The 22,702-nt window shown below is 41.8% G+C and overlaps 1 protein-coding gene and 1 long non-coding RNA gene across 7 annotated transcripts in view; one reads left to right on the forward strand and one right to left on the reverse strand.

Annotated features, from left to right (window-relative positions):
• Nucleotides 1–22,702, reverse strand: part of METAP1D (methionyl aminopeptidase type 1D, mitochondrial) — a 103,151-nt gene that overhangs the window by 17,988 nt on the left and 62,461 nt on the right. For 5 of the 6 annotated variants that reach the window (XM_083713839.1, XM_083713840.1, XM_083713838.1 and 2 more), the window contains 3 exons: nt 19,389–19,537; nt 18,540–18,582; nt 7,494–7,657 (listed from right to left, as the gene is read on the reverse strand). In XM_083713839.1, the coding sequence (XP_083569965.1) occupies nt 7,494–7,657; nt 18,540–18,582; nt 19,389–19,537 (356 nt within the window). Of the gene's footprint in view, nt 1–7,493; nt 7,658–18,539; nt 18,583–19,388; nt 19,538–19,859; nt 20,182–22,702 lie in introns of those variants that run through there. The other variant, XM_083713842.1, reaches the window with a different exon arrangement.
• On the forward strand, nt 1,353–9,186 carry LOC310833635. Its single transcript, XR_014558857.1, has 2 exons — nt 1,353–4,519; nt 7,516–9,186. It is a non-coding gene; the product is annotated as an uncharacterized lncRNA (long non-coding RNA).

The raw sequence follows: 22,702 nt of genomic DNA on the forward strand, positions 1-22,702 counted from the left end.
GCACAATGCTATTTGAGTTAAGATGCTTTGATATGAGATTGTAACTTCTGATAAGAAGTTGTACTTGGTTAACTCGGCGGGATGTAGACCTGCTGATGGACCAGTCTGTAAGAGCACTTTCTTGCCTAAGGACTTCTTTGGACTCTTTGGTCTTTTTAGGAAAGACCACATTCCATGTTCCATACCTAATAAAGAAATTAGACCTTGCAGTGTGCATCTTTCTTATAGAGGTGCGTGCCAAGCCACTTTACCACCCAATTTAAAAAATGATGGTGCAGTAAATTTCTAGATAGCTTCCTTTTCCCATTTTTTTAAACCTTCTTTTACTTTTATTTTGTGTTGCGTTATCACTTTGCATACTCCTATATCAAGGCAACCAATCATTTTTTAAAACACAAATAAATTTAGGTGGTAGGCAGAGATGACTACACAAATCATCCAGCACCTCTCCTTTTAGATAGAAGGCAAATCAGCACTGCAAAATTCAACTGAACTTAACATTTGTTTCAAAGGCCAGTGTCTGTTTCAGCTAATCAACAGCACAAACTAGGTTTCTTCTGCATTTTCCTCCACTCATGACTTTGCACCTCAATAATTTTTTTGCACACAGTTCTGCCGATGGCTCTGGCATTACGGTGCTTCATAAAGATACAATGGCACTTTGCAAGCCTAGCCCTGCAAGATGCTTAGCTTTTTCCGATTTTGCAGATGTTGGAATAGATGCTAAAAGCCATTTCTTTACCCAAAGCCAACCAGTAAAACCATGGATGGACTGGAAACCTGAACCCAAATTTCCTAAGACAAAACCCAACTATTTTTAATCTACATTAGGCCCAAAGCCCTTTTGGCAGTTAGTGGACATGCGAAAGCCAGCATTTAAAGATAACAACAACAACAACAACAACAACAACAACAACAACAACACATCGGGGAGAGGCAGAGCTTTAGAGCTACAAGTGTGGGAAAAAGACCTCTCACAGCACACTTTGAAATCCAGTGATACACATCGCACACTGCTCTGTGTTCTAGGGGCATAAGTGACAACTAGGGATGGGAGACAGTTTGCTTCTGTTGCCTTTTAGTGCAATCCTGTTTAATTCACGCTTTCTGAAAAAATATACGAACAATACATGAACACATGAATTTTAGGATGTGGTTCTCCAAACAAAGAAAAATGTGTGTATTAGGAGGAATATGGATTGAAATACTGACACGTTTGTGTGAGGACTCCTTTCCTTCCGTCCTTCCTTCCCTCCTTCCTTCCTTCCTTCCTTCCTTCCTTCCTTCCTTCCTTCCTGAATTCACAATCTGTTGCAAAAATCGTACCAAATCCATACCAAAAGATGGGGAAAATGAGAAACAGAGAGAAAACAAAACTAGCAGATTCACCTATCCGCAGTGACGACTAGAGAGGAGATGTTGAAAGATAAAAGGCCAACCATCTCCCCTTTCTCCACTTGGGATCCAGTAAAAAGAACAGTGACAGCAAGTGTCATTGACGTGCTACAGAATGAGGAGGGACGAGAGCTTTCTCCAAAATGTTTCTCCTGGGATGGCATCAGGAAAATTGGTTTGGGGCTTGAAAGTCAAATGACAAAAAGCTATGCCCCAGAAAGCTTTTTCTCCCTGCAAAATTTTGTGTGACCCTGGCAAGCCACCCGAGTCTAGATGTTCAAGGTGTGAAGTGACAAAAGTATTTTGAAGGAAAACTTTGGGAAGAGATGCTGAACTTGTAACCCCTCAACAATGAACCGGGTGAAAGAAATCTCGATTGAAGTAGGTAGTGACAAAGATTCACAATTACCTCCTTGCCTTCTTTTCTCAGCTGAAATAAAAAGTAGCAGCTAGGAGAAGATTAGTCAATAAAGCTGGGAGAGAAGGTGTTTATGGCCTGGAAGAACACAGAAAGATCTGGTGCTCTGATTCTGTTATGGACTCACTGTCTTTCCAATTGAGAAAGCCTGAATATTGTGGGGCAGACTTGGGAGAATGGAAGAGGAACAGTTAGGAAATGGATCTGAAGCAAGGAGTGCAAAAGGGCAATTCAAGTGTGCAAACTTGGACAACTGTTTCCTTCAACCACACCACCTCTAGATTTCCAGCACACTGTTTCTATACAAGCACCCCTTTAGCAAGAGTGAACTGAATGTTACACTTGTAGGGGTAAAACTTCATCTAGAAGACTTCTTCCTAGAAGAGGGTTGCCATATTTCAGAAAGTAAAAACCAGGACACCCGGAAAATTGCTTTTTAAGACAAATCCGAAAGTAGTTGAGCTTTTCTTTTCTTTTTTTACAAAAATACCAAAACTTAACAATTAACTTGCCTAAGATCCAGGACAAAGCGTCACATTTCAGAAACACCCCCCAGACGTTATTTCTCCCTTTGAAATCCTGGTAATGTCCAAGAAAAGCTGGCTGTATGGCCAACTCTATCCTAGAACATCAGCTTTACACATAGGAGAAGCTTTTATATATGTGACAGCACCTGCCCCCAAACACTTGATTCGGAAATGGTATAGTATGAGGTCACTCTTTGCAGATTTTAAATACCCTTCCGCCTACGAAAATAATAGCTCTTATGGAGCACTACAGCAGAATGCATGTTACCTTTAAATCTATTTTCACTTAGTCTCAACCTAAAGCCTAGCCTAGCCTACGGAGATGGCTGCAATGTGAGCCAAGGCATTGTTGGCGCAAGGTTTTCGTAGCAGGTGGAAACAAGCTTGAAGCACACCTGAAGCACATGGAACTTGTATGTTCTGCGCTGCAAGCAGCATATGAAGTTTATGCCAGCCCACGCAGTACGTTTTCTGCCCACATGAAGGTTGCTTGGGTACATACTCAAACAGCACATGTTAACCATATCTATGACAGTGGAGTTAGCCAAAGTTCCTATATTTGCAGCTAAAAAATTTTTTTGTCGGGTGTGTGTGTTGATTGCTGCTACGGTAACAAAGCTGACGACAGCAAACGAACCACCAGTTCACATGGCATGTTTCTTCACGGAAGCACAGAACTAGGAAAGCTAAGAGCCCACCTTCGCACCCAACTGAGAGGACTGCGCAAACTAGCTTTATGATGAAAAAGCAGAGCAAGTGTTCTGACTACAGTTTATGCAGCTGTACTAGGAGTTCTGCACAGAAACCTGTCTCTCCTGGGCAGAAGTCTATAGTCCCTTGTTAAGATCTGATGAGCCCTATCCTTTCGCCCTCCGACCTGGTCCAAGTTTGCAGAATTCCACCTTCTTTTACGTTTTGCGTAATTGTGCATCTCTCCAGGCTTGCTAGATGTGTGTTGCTAATCTCATGTTGAGGGAATAACAGAGGCAAAAAATACATGTTTTTGTTTTGTTTTTTTAAAAAGGGAACAGGGAGGAAAGGTGCTTATTTAGAAACGGCCAGGCTCACAACTGTCAAATGCAAAATTGCGTAATTCTCAGAAGAGACATAACACAAGGTGAGGGGGTGTGTGGTGGGAATCAAGTGTGTGGCATGGCTACAGAACCTGAGAGACAGGAAGCAACTGCTAACAAACGAATGCACAAAGACGTCAGTTTTATTTCTGATTCAGAAGCACTGAAAAGGGGCCGCTTCGCCAAATGCAACCCGTTTGCCCTGTTAATCAGCACTGATCGAGGTGGAAAGGGCATAATTTTGCCAACATAGATGCAACCCGACTTTGGAACCTATATGTTGGGTTATGGATTTTTTCCAACAGTATCACAATGGTTTACCCGGTTGATTACATAATGCTCCCGGGAGAATTTAAACTATTTTCCTTAAGCAGCAGTTCTAGACTTAAGAGAATACACAAGTTCAGGGATTCCCTCTAATGACAATGAACTATGAAGTATAATTAGTAATATTTTTTGAAAGCCCACAATTTAGGGCTTTCTCCTTAAAGAAAGGTACATTTTTAGTTTCAAACTATCACAAATTACTATATTTTTCTTACAATAGAGCTGAACTTTTATTTAAGGGGCTCTGTTTCTGAAAGGCAGACATGATGGATTGAAATAAAAGATAATTTATTGCAATGCTTACTTTCAAATGCAGGGAGAAGCAGTGTAATTGTAATTTACAGTAGCTGTCAAAGAAAATCTATCACAGATGACATTAAAATGACTTATTTTGCCTGAGCCACTTATTGTTTAAATGTGCATAATCTGATAGAAACAGATTTCTTTTTTTAAAGTCTGCCTTTGTATTGTTCTAAGTTAATATCAAAACATATATTTATAAGTTAAAACATTTTAAAACCATTTATTGATACTCTTATCTCGGTAATTTTAACTACAAGTTTGAAATTGGCTTGATTTAACTACAACTATGTTTGCATTCATTTGTTTAGATCTAAGTAACAACTTCCAGGGAACATGCCTCGCTGTTTTAGAAACTAACCTACAGAGGTTTTTTTAACAGAAAACTCGCAGAAGGTGTACATAAAGATCATTCAAATCCAGTCATTACACTTCATCTGAATTCTGGCGGTCAACTTAAATGGACGGAATAAAAGTAGGTTAGTAATTGCCTAGTCAAAGGAAACCAATCTGCTAAATAATTTTTGTAAATATATCCATTTCTCGGAATAGACTTCTTATAAGATACGCTACAGTTCTTTGAGTTCTGGTCCCAGAATCGAAGAACGTTCTGGATTACAGAATCCATTCAAATGCATCCAATGTATTAACATAATGTGTTTTCTGTGGAATCTCAAAATACACGCTGTAAGCATACCAAGCACATTTGTGGAAAGAAGGACACATTCAAATCTTGATAGGTCTCTCCTATAATGCCGGCAAGGAATAAATCAATATATTTCCCCCACCAAACTCTCATCTTGTTTACATGAATATACAGTGACAAAGCCTACATATGCAACATTGCAATAGGCCGGGAAAAGCCTTGGTTGAGCAAAAACAGCATATTTAAAACAGACAATAGGTAGGAGCACAGATGATCGGGGGGGGGGGGGGATCTGTTATTCTGGATTGTGATTGTGACTGCGACCAATCCAAATTAATTTGCTTTTCAACTGAGCTTTGCATATGCATTTACATGCGGTGAAATACTGACCTCTGCATCAACATTGAGAGGAGGGGAAAGGCAAAAAAAGGGGGGGGGGGAGAGAGGGCAATGTCACTTTCAATTCTGCTCTTCTCTTTATCCTTAAAAAAAAAAAATACAGCTAGACTTAATGCGCTGAATCTAATGAAATGCATTACCCTGCGTGGAGATTTATCAGATTTTTCCAAGTGAATGCTGCTACTTTTGCTAGCACTGGCTGGAGTTCACCTGCGTGTTGGTGTGGCGTGTGGCTCTCTTTTTGTAAAGAGTTAAGTCGTACACAAAAAAAACGGGGAACAAAGGTCAGCACCCAGTCGCCACTTGAATGTGAGATTTTTCTTTTTATTCCCCTTGATGTATACTAGGTTCTGTGTTATTAGTCTTAATGATGGAAAATTGTAGTGTTGATACAAATCTTTTTTTCAAAGTAGTAGGCGGGAGCTCCATTTGTTAGTAAGTTTTTTTGTGACTAAAAGCCACGGACAGTACATTTATGTAGCGGTAAAAGGCCTAGATGCTCTTTCCATAGCAGAGCTAATTATTCCCACTGTGACCTTCCTGATCTACCCTATTCCTAGTACATCTCATCTGCACGCCTTTTCCTCTGTGTAGATGGTGTCAGAGAATATGAAAAACCCTATAATGAAACCATTTTCATGATGGAGAAAGGGTACTGGAGTTGCACTTGCTACAAAGAGGCTCAATTATATGAGTAATTGTGATAATTTTCTACATTCATAGCCTTCAATGGGGGGGGGGGAGAGGGGAAAAAAAAGAACGAGAGCCACAAAGGAAAATTACTTTAACAAGAAAGTACAGAGAGTAAAAATGGAAGAAGAGACAAAAAAATAAAAAATAAAAATGGGAGTGGGGGGGAGGTGGAAGAGGGGGAAAAATAAGCAGGGAGGGGAAAAAAGTTTAAAAAATAGATCTGGTAGGGAGGAATAGCAAGACAGGGAGAACAACAGCAATGCTCAAAAAGCCTATGTGCAGCTGTGTTGCACAATTAAATTGAATTTTTTTCCCCCTGCAGTTGATGAATGTGACTACTGCAAATGTTCCTCTGTAGTTAGCTATCATTTGTTGTTCCGTGACAGGAAAAGGATAATTACCTCTCAGAGAGAATCAAAGGCTGACATGCCCTTTAGACACAGCCATGAATGCAGCGCTCGAGAGAATGCTTGAATAAGAATCTCGTCTTCTGTGCCCCCTTCGACTCGAGAATAAATTTTGTTAAAATGCAAGAGCACCACCAGTAAATTTGTTGAACCCTAGGTGTTCAAAAATATGGAGCTGCATCCATCGACTCATCCCATTTGCAAAAATAAAACTACATTTTGAATTCACTTCTATTACATTCATGGACAGTAAGATAGTGAGATATGCATTAAATTTCTTTTCCCAGTAGGGGTCTGATTCAACATTTCCTATGAAAGAACAGATAGACACTATCCTTTTTCCCCAGGCTAGTTAGCCTATAATTTAAAACTGTCAAAAACACAATTTTATACAAAGTCTTCAATAAAAGCTTCTCGGATATAACCCAAAGTGGTTTTACTAAAGTTTGATTCAGACTCTGTTACAATATTTTTAAAGCTATAAATACATCAAACTGATATTTTCCTGCTCTCTTTTCTTATTTCTCTTAAAGTATTTGAAGATTCATACAGAGGGGGGGTGGGCTGGGGGAGAAAGGGAAGACAGCATCTTTTCAGGATTCTGAGCAATGCGTGTTTTTGTGGGCACCGAGATTCATGCAATTTCTTCCCGATAGCATTAACATATTAATTAAAGGGCATTAAGGCGCAACATTTTTAAAAAAGAAAAAAAATGTGTGCAAATAGTAAAAGGATCAAATAATACGTCTTAATATACCAGAACATGATGGACCATTGGTTTTATCATATTGTTCCAGGATCAAAGCCACTCACACGGGATGGACCTCCTAAAGGGAGCTCCCTTGCATTAAAATCTGTCTGCATTTTGTTATAAAAGGGGAAGGGGTTTGCAGCACTGAATAATTCTGACAACCTTCAGCAGTTTTTTGTGGCATGGATAAAAAGTCCTTGCTGGCATTATTTATCAGGCAACAGATACAACGCTCCCCCCTCCATCTCCAATATGATTTTATTAAGGTAGTCAAAGCGGCTACCAATCATACCTGCAAAGGTAAGGAGCCAGCCAGTCTTAGAAATGTCTTTGGCTTTTCCTACAGGGCTATATCCACTGACCCTGTCTAGTGTAATTCACTTTTAAAAATCCTTTCTTACCCAGGGAACAACATTACAGCCTGGCAGTTCACATAGTGATATCAGACTGAAATGATGGTTCTGAATCATAAAACATGTCATCAGCTTTGTACCAAACCACCAATAACCTTTGTCCCACTTGCCAGCCTTCCCTTTACTTGTCACTATAAGGCTTACCTGATTGTGTTTCCAATTACAGAGAAAGGAGCCCCAGGTCTGCAAGCTGCAATTGCTTCATCTCTACATTTCCTGGCAACCTCCACTAACTTTTGACCAGACTCATCCACGTTGCCCACTAGAATTGTTTCGGAAGTGTCACCATGGTAGCCATTGAAGTACACCTAAGCACATGCAGAAATGCAAAAGAGACATTTGCGCTTTGCAGCCAGGTGCCAGGACATTCTTGGGTTTCTTTCACAATGCGTTTAAGGTGCAAATAAAAAATAAAATAAAATAAAATAATTGAAATGCAGCAAGTGGAACAGAAAATTGGGTGGTGGAAGGGAGTTAGTTCTCGTCTGTTAGCTGTGATCATTCATGATAATGAGAAGGCCGTCACTGTCAAACATCAACCCGGGCGCAGGTTTTCTCCACAAACACGAGCTACGAAATTAAAGGCTGTGAATTTAAGGCTACGGTCCTGCACAGAATTAGGCTATTCAAATCACATTGGTCAACGGGATTTTAGCGGCTTTAACAGTGATGAGTAAACTAACGAGGAACATGGAAGCCAAGGCTGGAAAAACTAAAAACAATGTACCACAAATTATCCTCCTCATGAGAACGAAATGCAAAGGTTGGCTTGAGAAAGCACAATCCGTTGGATAAGCCAGAATCGGGATTTAGGCCTAAAGACCATCCTTCTGTGGACACACTTACTGAGAGGCTACTTATTGGAAATAAAATTAAATCTCATCTTGCACCGAACATCCTCTCCCCTTCATTCCTGCAACAGATTCGATCATGTAGGGCATGAGATGAGTTAACAGCACAAAGGATGAGAACATAAGTCCAACATAGGATTTTTGAGGTTTACAATGTATGTCACATCTATAGATTAAACAGCTCCATATCTGGAATTTAGGATTTACATAAATCCTATATTTATACAAACATCTATAGCTTCAGCAGCTGGGACATCTTTAGTTGCCACATTTGAAAACAGTTCTTATAACCATCTGTTACAATGCTTTTTTATTTTATTTTTTGCATCTTATTGGGTTTTCAAAAAGAAAATAAGGCAGAAGACTGGCAATGGCGGACGTGTACACAGTATAAATAAAATGCTCTCTGGGTGCCTCCAAACTTTCTGTATTTTCCAGGAGAGATTCATGTGCTTTCTAGAACTTCAGGTTTGCACAATTAAAGTGGACTTATGAGCTGTTGCCCTAGTGCAACAAACCCGCTTTTTAAAAAATGGCTTTTTTTGCAGTTTGGAATGTGATGGGGAAAGGCATTGAAAAGTGTGGGAATGAATGGATGTTTCAACAGAAAGTCATGTAAATACCCCACAAGCAAATCAGGATGAACGCTCATTGCTATATAACTGTCCCAATAACAAATCAGAATGGATCTACTATATATTTTGGAAAGTTGCTATTTTTGTCGGTTTGCTCTGCCTCTTAAGGTATCGTAATCCAATTTTGTATGATGGTTCCTAAGTCCAAGGAGCAGGTTTTCGTTTATGTTTGGGTACAACTGGATGCCATTTTGAAGCAAGATGGGCAGGCTGCCCCTTTCAGAACTACACTGATTTTAAAACTGCACTGGTGGTTTTCGTTTGTTTGTTTGTTTGTTTGTTTGTTTCCTAGAATTTCTGAGCAATGCAGGGCACAGGGCTAATACTGATCAATAAAGACCAGACATAGCCTAACCACTGTGTAACCTTTGTGGTAGAAGATCAGGATAAATGCTGATTAAACTGGTTATCTGGAGGTACATCAGAGAAACCAAAGTCTTAGCTTTGTCACTGTATGGTATTACACAGTTCAGATTTTATCAGCAGCTAACATTTATTAAATAGTTTCAAACTAGAGTACTTTATACAGTGGCGTAGCGTGGGTTGTCAGCACCCGGGGCAAGGCAAGTAATTTGTGCTCCCTAACCCGTGGATTTGCGCCCCCTAACCCTAACCCCCAGATGTTGCGCCCGGTGCGGCCAGCCCCCCCTGCACCCCCCACGCTACGCCACTGACTTTATAGATTTCTCAGCTGACATCTCCAATTTTAGAATGGCAGAGTCTTAATATCTGCTGTTTAAGAACTATGCACAATAAGGTACACAAGAGACAAAAATAAAATCTATGTAAGAAGCATTATTTTAATAAGCTAGCGCTTACCAAAATGTTTCTTATTAAGTTTAAAGGGAAACACCTGAGACTAGTTCTGCACAAAGCCTGAAAGAGTCAATGTCTGTCTTCATGGAAATAGGCCTCATTGTACAAAATAACTTTCCTCCAAGTAAACACACATCAGGGCATAACTGCGCTTACTCACTAAAGAGAGCATGATGGTTTGATAGACTTGTTACAACTTTTTTTTAGGTGAAATCCAGATTGTTTTTGGCACCATATTAAATGATAGTTGTTTCCACTTATGCTTTTAGTCATGCTGTCCAATCCCATAACATCCAACATTTCTCTGAGGAAAATAGGGACACCCTATTCAATAATAACAACAACAATAATTTTATTATTTATACCTCACCCATTTGACTGGGTTGCCCCAGCCACTCTGGGCAGCTCCCCTAAATAAATAAATTTTATTTATATCCCACCCTCCCCAGCCAAAGCCGGGCTCAGAGCGGCTAACAACAATAAAAGTAACACAGCATTCTAAAATCAATTCATTCTAAAACCAATTCAAAATCAAATTAATGGCAACCACTGGGCTAGAGTTCTATGAGGCTTACCAAAGGAGGGGGTCAGCCTGTGCCTTGGCCAAAGGCCCTGCGGAAAGATGTCAAGTCCCGCAGGGCCCTAGTCTCTTGTGACAGAGTGTTCCACCAGATTGGGGCCACAGCCGAAAAAGCCCTGGCTCTGGTTGAGGCCAGCCTAACCTCTCTGTAGCCCGGGACCTCCAAGATATTTTTGTTTGAAGACCGTAAGGTCCTCCATGGGACATACCAGGAGAGGCGGTCCCGTAGGTACGAGGGTCCTAGGCCGTATAGGGCTTTAAAGGTTAAAACCGGCACCTTAAACCTGATTCTATACTCTACCGGGAGCCAGTGCAGCTGGTATAGCACTGGGTGAATGTGATCCCGTGGCAAGGACCCCGTAAAGGGTCTCACCGCGGCATTCTGCACCTGCTGAATAAAACATTAAACATTAAAAAAACCTTCCCTATGCAGGTGTGCCTTCAGATGTCTTCTAAAGGTTATCACCTTGGCTGGGTGGTCACATAACTCCATACCCACTGACATTTATCCACTGAAAATAGGGACAGCCTGTGGGTTAAACCACAGGGCCTAGGACTTGCCAATCAGAAGGTTGGCGGTTCAAATCACCACAATGGGGTGAGCTCCCGTTGCTCGGGCCCTGCTCCTGCCAACCTAGCAGTTCAAAAGCATGTCAAAGTGCAAGTAGATAAATAGGTACCACTCCGGCGGGAAGGTAAACGGCATTTCCATGCACTGCTCTGGTTCACCAGAAGTGGCTTAGTCATGCTGGCCAAATGACCCGGAAGCTGTACGCCGGCTCCCTTGGCCAATAAAGCGAGATGAGCGCAGCAACCCCAGTGTCGGCCACGACTGGACTTAATGTTCAGGGGTCTCTTTACCTACCATACCCTCCAACGTTTCTCCAATGAAAAGTGTCCTAAGGAAAAGTGGGACATTCAGGGATCAAATCAGAAACAGAGACGGCTTCTGTAAATCTGGGGCTGCCCTTGGAAAATAGGGACGCATTCCTATTCCTAAATATGAATAAGCAATCCTATTCATATTTAGCCACAAGCAAATCCCACTATATTCAATACTACTTACCCCCCCCCCCCAGTTAAGTACGCACACTTACTAGGGAGTAAGCTACACTGGGCACTATACTATGTACTTCTGATTAAGCATTCCTAAAGGCAAAGGTAAAGGGACCCCTGACCATAGGTCCAGTCATGATTGACTCTAGGGTTGCAGCGCTCATCTCACTTTATTGGCCAAGGGAGCCGGCATACAGCTTTCAGGTCATGTGGCCAGCATGACTAAGCCACTTCTGGCGAACCAGAGCAGTGCACGGAAACACCGTTTACCTTCCCGCTGAAGCGGTACCTATTTATCTACTTGCACTTTGACGTGCTTTTGAACTGCTAGGTTGGCAGGAGCAGGGACCGAGCAACAGGAGCTCACTCCATTGCGGGGATTCGAACCGCCGACCTTCCGATCGGCAAGTCCTAGGCTCTGTGGTTTAACCCACAGCACCACCCGCATCCCAAAGGCATTCATAGGACTGCACTATTAAGCATATGACTGTTCACTGCCATACTGAGCATTGCAACTAAGAAGAAAGTCTTGCGGAACTCAAAGCGACTTCCTTCTAAGAAGGGTGCATAAGATCACTGAAAGTTTCCCCAAAGTTTCATGGGACTTGCATGCCTAACAATCCTATACATAGCCAGACAGAAGTCCTGTTTCAATTAAATGGGACGTACTCCTGAGTAAGTGTGTACAGGATCACAGCCTATGTCTTTCTGGATTTCACCCACTGGATGCAAGCAGCCAGGCCAGCTGCTCCAACTAACAAATGGAGATGGTACAGCAATTTTATCTGGTTAATTGCTTCCATTATTTTTAATGAATAGAAAACCAACAGATGCTATCCTTTTCACTACCCAGTAAAACCTCTATACTATTTTCTTTCAGGAGTTAGGGCATTTCTCAGTATCCTTTTGCTTATTACTTTACCTCTCGGTCCTTCAGACACAAAAGGACATGATCCCTTAAGCCACTGCTACGTTGCGGGTGGGTAAAAGAAGCATAGTTTAAAAATCAAATCTTATAATTTCAGCCACTTTTCCATAGCCTTGGAAAAGCAAGACATAAAGATATACAGTATAAAGTATACATCTTTTATAAAGATGTATTATGCTGGTACTGTTTTATTAACCACTGCTACAATGCATACAATTCATCTTTCATTATTTATATTTTTAAGGTGCATAAACAATAGTTACAGCAAATAAGTAGAATATAGTAGTTTTCAAAGTGTCAATCCTAAAATTATGACTGTCTATTAAGAGATGGGATAGCCCTACATGATAATTATTGGTTAAGAGCTGTAGTGTGTTGGTAGTCAGTGAAGTACAAAGAACTGGTTTCTACAATCCTTTAAACAATATGTGAAGTCCATGTGATTGCAGTAAATAAAACACATTCCGCTGTAGTCTCTAATTTTTCTGCAAATTAATAAGAGTAAAATACATTTAGTTTGTTATTCCTAGACAATTTGCGCTCACCAAAAGAGCATTTACATTTGATAGACAGATTATTATTTAATCATTTTATAGATTGTGTACACATCCATAAACAAATTATTGTAAAATGCCATGTACCGCAATTGTCCTTTTCTTCGGTCCATAATCATTGCTTCTACCTATGAAATGGCCCAGCTTATGCCCATTAGGAAAGGTTAATTATAAACACTGTCAAGAAAATCTTCCTCAGACATATTAGATATGAATTATTATAGACTAACCAAAAGGAGGAGGATCGATAACTGCAGGAAGTAGACATTTTACTTGTGGTTTTCACATTATGGTACCAGGAAAGGTTCTATGATTATAAGGGAAAATTTGGAGTGAACTTTAGAAAATTATTTTTTTAATGGTACTTTAAAGGTAGGGGTTTTAACACTGGAATTAGCTTAGAACTGAGTGAAAAGGCAAATCTGAATCTACAAGAAGCATACCTTTGTGGGAATAAATGCGACATTATCAAAATTACAGAAGTAGGTGCCACTGAGCTCCACAGAATTCATGTTCAGGGCATGTGTGCTGAGGCCTACAGCTTTAGAAACATGTCATCTGGTCTTAGGGTAAAATGTTCCAATGCCAGAACACAAAGCATCAGTCACAAGGGGAAAGACTAGCAGAAGGAACTAATGGCACGAGGAGAAGGAGCTTACAAACTGCCAATGGCCCTGTAATGCAGAGAGAATATTTTGTTTCCATGGCAAAAGTGGGCTGTAGGGCAACTAATATATACTTGATTTAAAAAGAAGGAAGATCTAAAAGCTGGGGGTAAGAATCGGAGCCAACCGTCTTGAACAGGGGTCAGCAAACTTTTTCAGCAGGGGGCCGGTCCACTGTCCCTCAGACCTTGTGGGGGGCAGGACTATATTTCAGAAAAAAATATGAACGAATTCTTGTGCCCCACAAATAACCCAGAGATGCATTTTAAATAAAAGGACACATTCTACCCATGTAAAAACACGCTGATTCCCAGACCGTCTATGGATTTAGAAGGCGACTGGGCTAGAACTGGCCGCCGGGCCTTGGTTTGCTTACCCATGGTCTTGAATGATACAGGATGCTGCCTTAGAAGCAGTAGTGGCTCAAGGCATTTATTATTATTATTATTATTATTATTATTATTATTATTATTATTACACTGCCCTATACTCGGAGGTCTCAGGGCGGTCACAGAATAAAATCAAGATATAAAACCACGAAATACATAATAAAAACAAAAACAACCCAAAATCCCCCACCACAAAAAACACATTTTAAAAGGGCATAGGATGTAAATCAGATCAACCAAAGGCCTGGTTAAAAAGGAACATTTTTCCCTGGTGCCTAAAGGTGCATAATGAAGGCACCAGGCGAACTTCCCTGGGGAGAGCATTCCACAGACGGGGAGCCACTGCAGAGAAGGCCCCGTTCTCATGTTGCCACCCTTTGAACCTCTTGAGAAGGGGGCACACAAAGGAGGGGCTCAGAAGATGATTTCAGGGTCTGGGTAGGTTCATATGGGAAGAGGTGGTCCTTGAGGTATTGCGGTCCTGAGCCATTTATTTGCACCATTATATGCATAAAATCAGGCACTAGGGCACTAGCAGCCCTTCCAAGTGTCCCTATTTTCGAGGGACAGACCCAGATTTACAGAAGCCATCCCAGTTTCTGATTTGATCCCAGAATATCCCTCTTTTCCTTAGGACATTGCTGTTTTCATTGAAAAATGTGGGGGGCGGGTATTGTCGGACGTTCCTATTTTCTTCAGAGAAATGTTGAAGGATACGGACTTATGGGACTCCCAAGCCAAGGAGATAAGTAACTATACAACCTTTAGAAGACATCTGAAGGCAGCAATGTATAGGGATTTTTAAAAAAATGTTTGATGTGTCATTATGTTTTTATATATGTTGGAAGCCGCCAAGAGTGGCTGAAGCAACCCAGTCAGATGGGTGGGAAGGAAATAAATAAATAAATAAATAAATAAATAAATAAATAATGATGAAATTCATCGGAGAAATGTTGAAGGGTATGCTCCAGGAGGCAATATCGTTAGAGGCCAGGATCCAAGGAACCATGCGATTGGTGCTGTGTCCAAGACTGCTTTGATGTACACTTTCTAGGCGCTTTTTATCATAGGCTTACTGCTACTACTTATGGAGTGACACTAGTGGCGTTCCACTTTGGGGAATGAGTTACTCTGGGAGTCATGACAGGCAAGAACATTATTTTCTCAAAGGCTTTTTTAATGCTTGTATTCTATTCTACTGTATTCTATTTTACTGCAGCTGCATTGTAAGCCACCTTGTGGAGATAACTGGACCCAAAAAAAAGCAGAATATGCACCTTTAATGTGGATAAATAAATGAATGTAGCAAAGTGTTTCCTGAAACAGAAGGGACTTTCAAAAGTACTTTTGTAACATGGCTCTGCTGGTTTGTTTGTTTGTTTTTAAAAAAGGGGGGCGGGTAAACAGTCCTATGGGATGTGTCCAAGCTGTAGTTCTGTGGGTTCCAGACAGCAGCAAGGATCCAAAAAGGTATTTTAGGTTGTGTGACTTCTCAAACATTGCAAGGAATCAAACACAACTGCAGAAGAGCATACAAAAAAAGCAGCTGCAAAAATTGGTGCTCTGGAGTGCCTCAGGGGGAAAATCAAGGCACATTTAATAGTTATTTGGACAATTTATATACTGCTTAATTGCAGTCATCTCTAAGCAATGAACAAGTCACTCAATCCAATGCAATAAAGGTTAGAAAAAAACACAAAACCCCCAGTTAACACTAAAATAATGGAGTTCTGTTGTAATGCCTGCTGAAATAAGGGCGGAAAGTCTTCAGTAGGTGCTGGGGGATTTAGCAAGAGGAAATATTCATATCGCTTCTCCTTCATGCAAAGTTTGTTTGTGGCTTGTCCATTATGCAACTTTTGTTGTGTTGGTACAGTGTTCAAAAGCGAGTAATCGGAAGATAAGGAGTCCGTCAAAAGAAACTGGAAACCATAGTCCTGACAGCTCTTTTTGTGCATGTTGACTCCTCTGACTTTGAACAGAAGACCCCTTATGCCATCTCACAGGCTGCTTATGAAATTGCCCTTCAGTTGGAACCGGGGTGGGGAGCCACTGGTCTAGGAGCTGAATGTAGCTCCCAGACATCTCTGACTGGCCCTTGGAACTTTCCCCAGGCTATGCCCCTCACAACCGTAACCCCTCTTACCTAGGAGTAAGTCCCATTGAATTCAACAGGACTACAGGAATGCCCTGATGGATAGTTTTGGTTTAGAAAGGTGGCTTTAGGAAGGTAAGATTTTGAGCAAAGATATTGTGTGGAAGGGAGAATACGTAAGCTTTTCTTCACCTCCTATTTTTCCATACTAAATCTTCCCACTAAGCTGTTCCATGGGACGTGGGTGGTGTTGTGGTCTAAACCACAGAGCCTAGGGCTTGCTGATCGGAAGGTCGGTGGTTCAAATCTCCGTGACGGGGAGAGCTCCCGTTCTCAGTCCCTGCTCCTAACCAACCTAGCAGTTTGAAAGCACGTCAAAGTGCAAGTAGATAAATAGGTACCGCTCTGGCAGGAAGGTAAACGGTGTTTCTGTGCGCTGTTCTGGTTTCGCCAGAAGTGGCTTAGTCATGCTGGCCGCATGACCCGGAAAAACTGTCTGTGGACAAACGTCGGCTCCCTCGGCCAGTAAAGAGAGATGAGCACTGCAACCCCAGAGTCGTTCGCAATTGAACTTAACTGTCAGGGGTCCTTTACCTTTACCTTTTAAGCTGTTCCATGCCCACCTAACTCAATAATTCTAGATGCATGTTTCCTCAGTTGATGCATCATTTCATATTTTGGCATCTAACATGTAGCTTGCCTGTGATTGTCAACATGGAAGACTTGAGGATTAGGCCTATATGTATTTTGAACAGCAAAAGACACTTGTAGTTAAATGGGTGACATTACAATGCTTGGTTTAGGGTTGTGCAGAATGCAGTACGTTATATTTTATTAAAACCCCCACAAACTAATACTTATTACAGTATAAAGATCAAAATATCTAAATCCACATCTATCTAAACCAGTGTTTCCCAACCTTGTGCCTCCAGATGTTTTTGGCCTACAACTCCCATCATCCCTGACCACTGGTCTTGCTAGCTAGGGATGATGGGAGTTGTAGGCCAAAAACATCTGGAGGCACAAGGTTGGGAAACACTGATCTAAACTATCAAACATGAACTGACTTCAGAGGTTAAAGTGTACAACCTGTGCCAACGTTAAATTAAATAAATTTTATGGAGAGGAAGCAAGGGATGGTGTCCAACTAAGTCTGAGTAGAACCATTAAAATTAATGGACTTAATTATATGAGTCTACCCTGAGTATGGCTAATGTTCAATATCATCCTAGTAATGATCACTGCAGAATTTGGAAACTGAACGGTTATGCAATTTTTTCTTAAGTATTGCAAAACCTGCCTAACTTGATGGGTGGTCACTGCGTCCATAAGGCAAAAATGACAAAAAAACTAAAAATTCTCAAAGGAGTATAATGGACTACAAACATGACAGAGGCACCACAGATTTAATAAAGGTGAAATCACTGTTAGCATCAAGGAAATACCCGTTGTTCCAAATTTTACAATTAAACTTGAAGCTTCCAAAAATCCAGGAAGTTTAAAAACATAGTTATTTAAAAGATTAAAATTTAGGACTTACATGCATAATAAAGATATAATAGCCAACAGTAATTTAATGAGTTGTAAAGGAAAGCAGGTTATGAAATATTAACAAAACCCAATTATTTTCTATTTTGATAACTGTACATATTCCTATTTATGCTTTGAGCATAAACTGGTTCTTACAAGGTTCATTTTCAAACCAAGATTCATACCACAAAAATGGAACGCCCCTATTTAGATCAATGGCTATATTGGATATCTATATATCTATAAATCTATATACACAGTGGGATCCACAACTCAGATAAGTGAAAGCATTGGGTTTTAAACTTAAGTCTCAAGGGAAAACCAAGCAATTTGAGTTAAGGGAGCTGTGAGTCAGGTTGTGCAAAACCAAAGAATTGGGCTATAAACTTAAGTCTCGAGGGAAATCCAAGCATTTTGGATTAACTGAGCCGCAGATCAAGTTGCGTATTTGTGAGCAAAGGGGTTCAGGGCTCTTGTGCCACAAATGGAACACAATACTACCTTCAGGGATTTTAATAAATGTAGGGAATACGGCAAGCAAAAGAGTTGCTGTCCAAATAGACTGACATACACAGGCCAATGTAGCCTCTAATGACAGAGTAAGATAATGACAGGCCCCACTCAAAATCAGCAGGAAGAGGGAGATCAATCTTGGCAGAGTGAAGGAAAAATGCTGGCTTTCTTCATGTTAGCTCATCTCATACATATCTGTCTTCAGCTGCTGCCCAGTACTGTGGTGCTCTGCATTAACTACACAGTGGATCAATAACAATTACACCTTCTCAAAAACATGACACATAGCAGGATTGGGTTGACATTTCACTTAGGCCAACATTGATCTCAGTGCATCTGATTCCAGCCCTAAATTCAAGTCTGGCCTGGGTCTAGTTGGAATAAACACAGAGGGTGTGTGTGTGGGGGGGGGGGAAACAAAAGAGGAAACCAGCTGCTTGGCTTCGATGTAAAACGGCACATTTACCCCGTGTACGCTACATTTGCAATCTACTATTCTTCCTGTTGCTACTAGAAATTCTGAAAGTTGATCAAAGGCTATTAAAAAAACAGCAACCCCAAAAACACGGATTACTCACCGTGACATCAATGTTGATAATATCACCATCTTGGAGAGGGCGGCTTAAGCATCGTCATAGGAGGGGAGAAAAAACAACAACACATAATGGTGATAGGCAGTTCTCAATAAGGAAATATAAGAACGCACACACGAACATGCACATAATCACATATACACCTAAACAAACATAAGAGGAGCGAACATCATTGAGCAGAACAGGGAGGAGGCAGATGGAATCGCCACTTTTGGTCTTTAAGCTCCCACCGGTTCAAAAGAATCCCAAACAAATAAATGGGATAATATATCATAATATAAAATAATATAAAAGGCAAGAAACGAAAATTATAACCATCATTATCTTATCACAATTACAAGACTGATGGTTGGCACCTTTTACTTCGTGAAGAGGCAATATTAATTAATAATTAGCTATATATTGGTGTATAATTTTTTTTTTAATCCACCTTTAGGTAATCTAATTTTTCTTTTGAGTGATTTTCTCTCTCTTGGATGATAACGCCCCATAGCCTGCTGGGAAGAGATGGCAAAGCACTAATCATTGTTTTTATTACCGCACACCTTCCTTATGTGCCAACATCATTTTCTTACAGCATGACAACCAGCTGTATTAAGACTTTTTTTTTGGTAGCATTCAATAAAACTGCTGCGGGCACTGGGTGCAATTCACTAAGCGTGGCTGCTGTGAAATCTCTATTAAGGAAGAAGCTTCCGTACAGACCCATTGAATTGGGTGGATTTAAAGCATCATGCATTTATATTGTATAAAATATAAAAAGAAATACACAATGTACTAGCAAAATATTTCAATTCTGCAATGGGAGGGAAAAGAAACAAGAACTTGGAGTACCTGTCAGGAATCCCATGGCACACCACGTTGTTGACTGAGGTACAAACGGATTTTGGAAAATTTCCATAGCCCAGAGGTGATGGGTAGGCATCTTGCCTGATTATTTCATGGTGAACCAAGCAATCTATTTCTTCTGTAGTCATGCCAACCTGAAAGATTGTGATTTAAAATTTGCGATGAATTAAGTGCCTAGTGGGCCCTGCATATGGAACGCGATAAAAGGAATGCTTTTAACGAGAAACTAGAGCTACCACACAGCTTGTGCCTCTGACAAAAATGAGCTTCCTTGAAGAACGGTTCAATACCAGGCACCTGTTATGGGAGACACTTGATCACTTCCAGAAGAAAAGCAAACAGGTAGCTCGGGATTTTGGACCCTCAGGAAAGACTGCTCTCTAACAGCTAGCCCAGTGGCCACAGGGACATTGAAACATAAGGAAGTTGCTTTGTACTGAGTATTTATCTACCTACCTTACCATCGTTGACACAGACTGTTAGTATCTCTCCAGGGTTTCAGCCCTACCAGGAGATAACGGGACCTGGACCTGGGACCTTTTGTATGGCAATTAGCTTCTGGGCCCAATTAAAAGTGCTGGTTTTGACCTATTAAGCCTTTAACTGCTCAGGAGCGCTATATGTCAAGGATCCCCATATAAACTGTCCCGGACTCTGCTTTCATCACCTTAGGCCCTTCTTTGTGTGGCACCTCCACAGGCCCAGAGGGCAGCAACACGAGAACGGGCCTTTTCGGTGGTGGCTCCCCATTTGTGGAATGCTCTCCCCAGGGAGGTTGGCCTGCCGCCCTTATTATATATTTTTAGGCGCCAGGCAAAAACATTCCTCTTCAACCATGCCCTTGGCTGATTAATATCCTACAGCCTTTTAAATGTATCTGTGGGAAGGAGGGGGTGGTTATAGTTTTATTGATTTGGTTTAACTATTTACTTATGTCTTATCTTGTATTTTTCCCTCTGTGAACAACTCTGAGATCTCTTGATGAAGGGTAGTATATACATTTAATAAATAAAAATAAAATAAAATAAGATATACACTGCTCTACCACAGAATTATGGTCCGCGGGTGGCACTGTGGGTTAAACCACAGAGCCTAGGACTTGCCGATCAGAAGGTCGGCGGTTCGAATCCCTGTGATGGGGTGAGCTCCCGTTCCTTGGTCCCTGCTCCTGCCAACCTAGCAGTTCGAAAGCATGTCAAAGTGCAAGTAGATAAATAGGTACTGCTCTGGCTGGAAGGTAAACGGCGTTTCCATGCACTGCTCTGGTTTGCCAGAAGCGGCTTAGTCATGCTGGCCACATGATCCGAAAGCTGTATGCCAGCTCCCTCGGCCAGTAAAGCGAGATGAGCGCTCCAACCCCAGAGTCGGCCATGACTGGACCTAATGGTCAGGGGTCCCTTTACCTTTACCACAGAATTATGGTCCTGGAGCACTCTTTGACTTGGTCTGCATTTGTAGCAGAATGTCCAAGTAGTAACATGGGTGAGAGTAATTTATACTTCAGGTAGTGGAGTTCATTTATGAATCCTACTCTAAATAAATCAGTCCTCAGGTAGCTTGCTAGGTTAGAACCTGTATTACAGTTATGTTTCACTTACAAAAGAGGTGCTTATGTAGGGAACTTTCAAAAGTGGTATTCTCCCACCAGTAGCCATCTGAAACAGTACAGGCTATTCTGCCATATGTGTTGGTTGGCATCCGTCTGTCTCGGGAGACAATGGAGGAGAGCATCTTTGGGGATGAGGTCAAGCTGTTGGAAGGTTGCAGTGCCTGTTGTGGCTGTAGAGGCAAGTTTAGCTGAAGGCATCGGGTTGTGCTGCTGCAGATGCACCATGGCGTTTCTTCTCTCTCATTTCTCCACTGGTCACTGCTACGGATACACAACTTGACTGCCTGTCTCCAGGCACTGTGGTCGTCTGCAAGGAACTCCCGCATGGCAGGGCTGATGTTGCCTGCCTTCAGGGCAACATTGCAGACATCTTTGCGGTGCAGAGTTGGTCTGCCAATTGGCCTGGTGAAGGAAGCCAGCTTCCTCCCAGGAGCACATCCTGCCATCTTCCATTCTGTGGACGTGATCAAGCCAGCGTGGATTTCACTGAGACAGGAGTGCGAACATGCTGGGATCATGGGCTTGGGAGAGCACATCTTTGTTTGGAGTTCTGTCCTGCCGTGTGGTACCCAAAATTCTCCTGACGCAGTGCATGTGGAAGGCGTTGAGGCATGGCTCCTGATGGTTGTAAGTTGCGCACGATTCCATAAAGTGAAGTGATACCATCTGAAGAGGTACAGCCTAATCTTCCACATGTGTAGACCAGACCTTAATCTGGAAGAAATTGTGCAAACTGAGGATTCTCTCACTTGACCTCTGTTCTTCCTGGAAGGTCCTTATAAAGTGAGAATGGCAGCATTGACGGCAGCAAGAATATTATTGGCACAAAAATGGAAGCAAGAAGAATTACTGACAAAAGAAGGATGTCACATAGAGGAGGGAGAAAGGTTGTTTCTGCTGCTCCAGAGAAGCGGACACGGAGCAATGGATCCAAACTACATGAAAGAAGATTCCACCTAAACATTAGGAAGAATTTCCTGACAGTAAGAGCTGTTCGACAGTGGAATTTGCTGCCAAGGAGTGTGGTGGAGTCTCCTTCTTTGGAGGCCTTTAAGCAGAGGCTTGACAACCATATGTCAGGAGTGCTCTGATGGTGTTTCCTGCTTGGCAGGGGGTTGGACTCGATGGCCCTTGTGGTCTCTTCCAACTCTATGATTCTATGAAGAATGGAGGATGAAATTGATGGACTATGCAGAATTGGATAAAAGGTAATGGTAAAGGTACTCCTGCCCGTACGGGCCAGTCTTGACAGACTCTGGGGTTGTGCGCCCATCTCACTCAAGAGGCCAGGGGCCAGCGCTGTCTGGAGACACTTCCGGGTCACGTGGCCAGCGTGACATCGCTGCTCTGGCGAGCCAGAGCCGCACACGGAAACGCCGTTTACCTTCCCGCTGGTAAGCGGTCCCTATTTATCTACTTGCACCCGGAGGTGCTTTCGAACTGCTAGGTTGGCAGGCGCTGGGACCGAGCAGCGGGAGCGCACCCCGCCGCAGGGATTCGAACCGCCGACCTTTCGATCGGCAAGTCCTAGGCGCTGAGGCTTTAACCCACAGCGCCACCTGCGTCCCCTGCAGAATTGGATAAACTAACCCAAAGAATTCGAAACCTGCGGGACCAGAGATTCACAGAAGACTGGTGTAAATTTACGGACTATTTGAAAAGTAATTGTGATGACCAGATTACGTTTGTA

Source organism: Podarcis gaigeae, assembly GCF_964106915.1.
Source record: "Podarcis gaigeae genome assembly, chromosome: 1".
Taxonomy (NCBI): Eukaryota; Metazoa; Chordata; class Lepidosauria; order Squamata; family Lacertidae; genus Podarcis; species Podarcis gaigeae.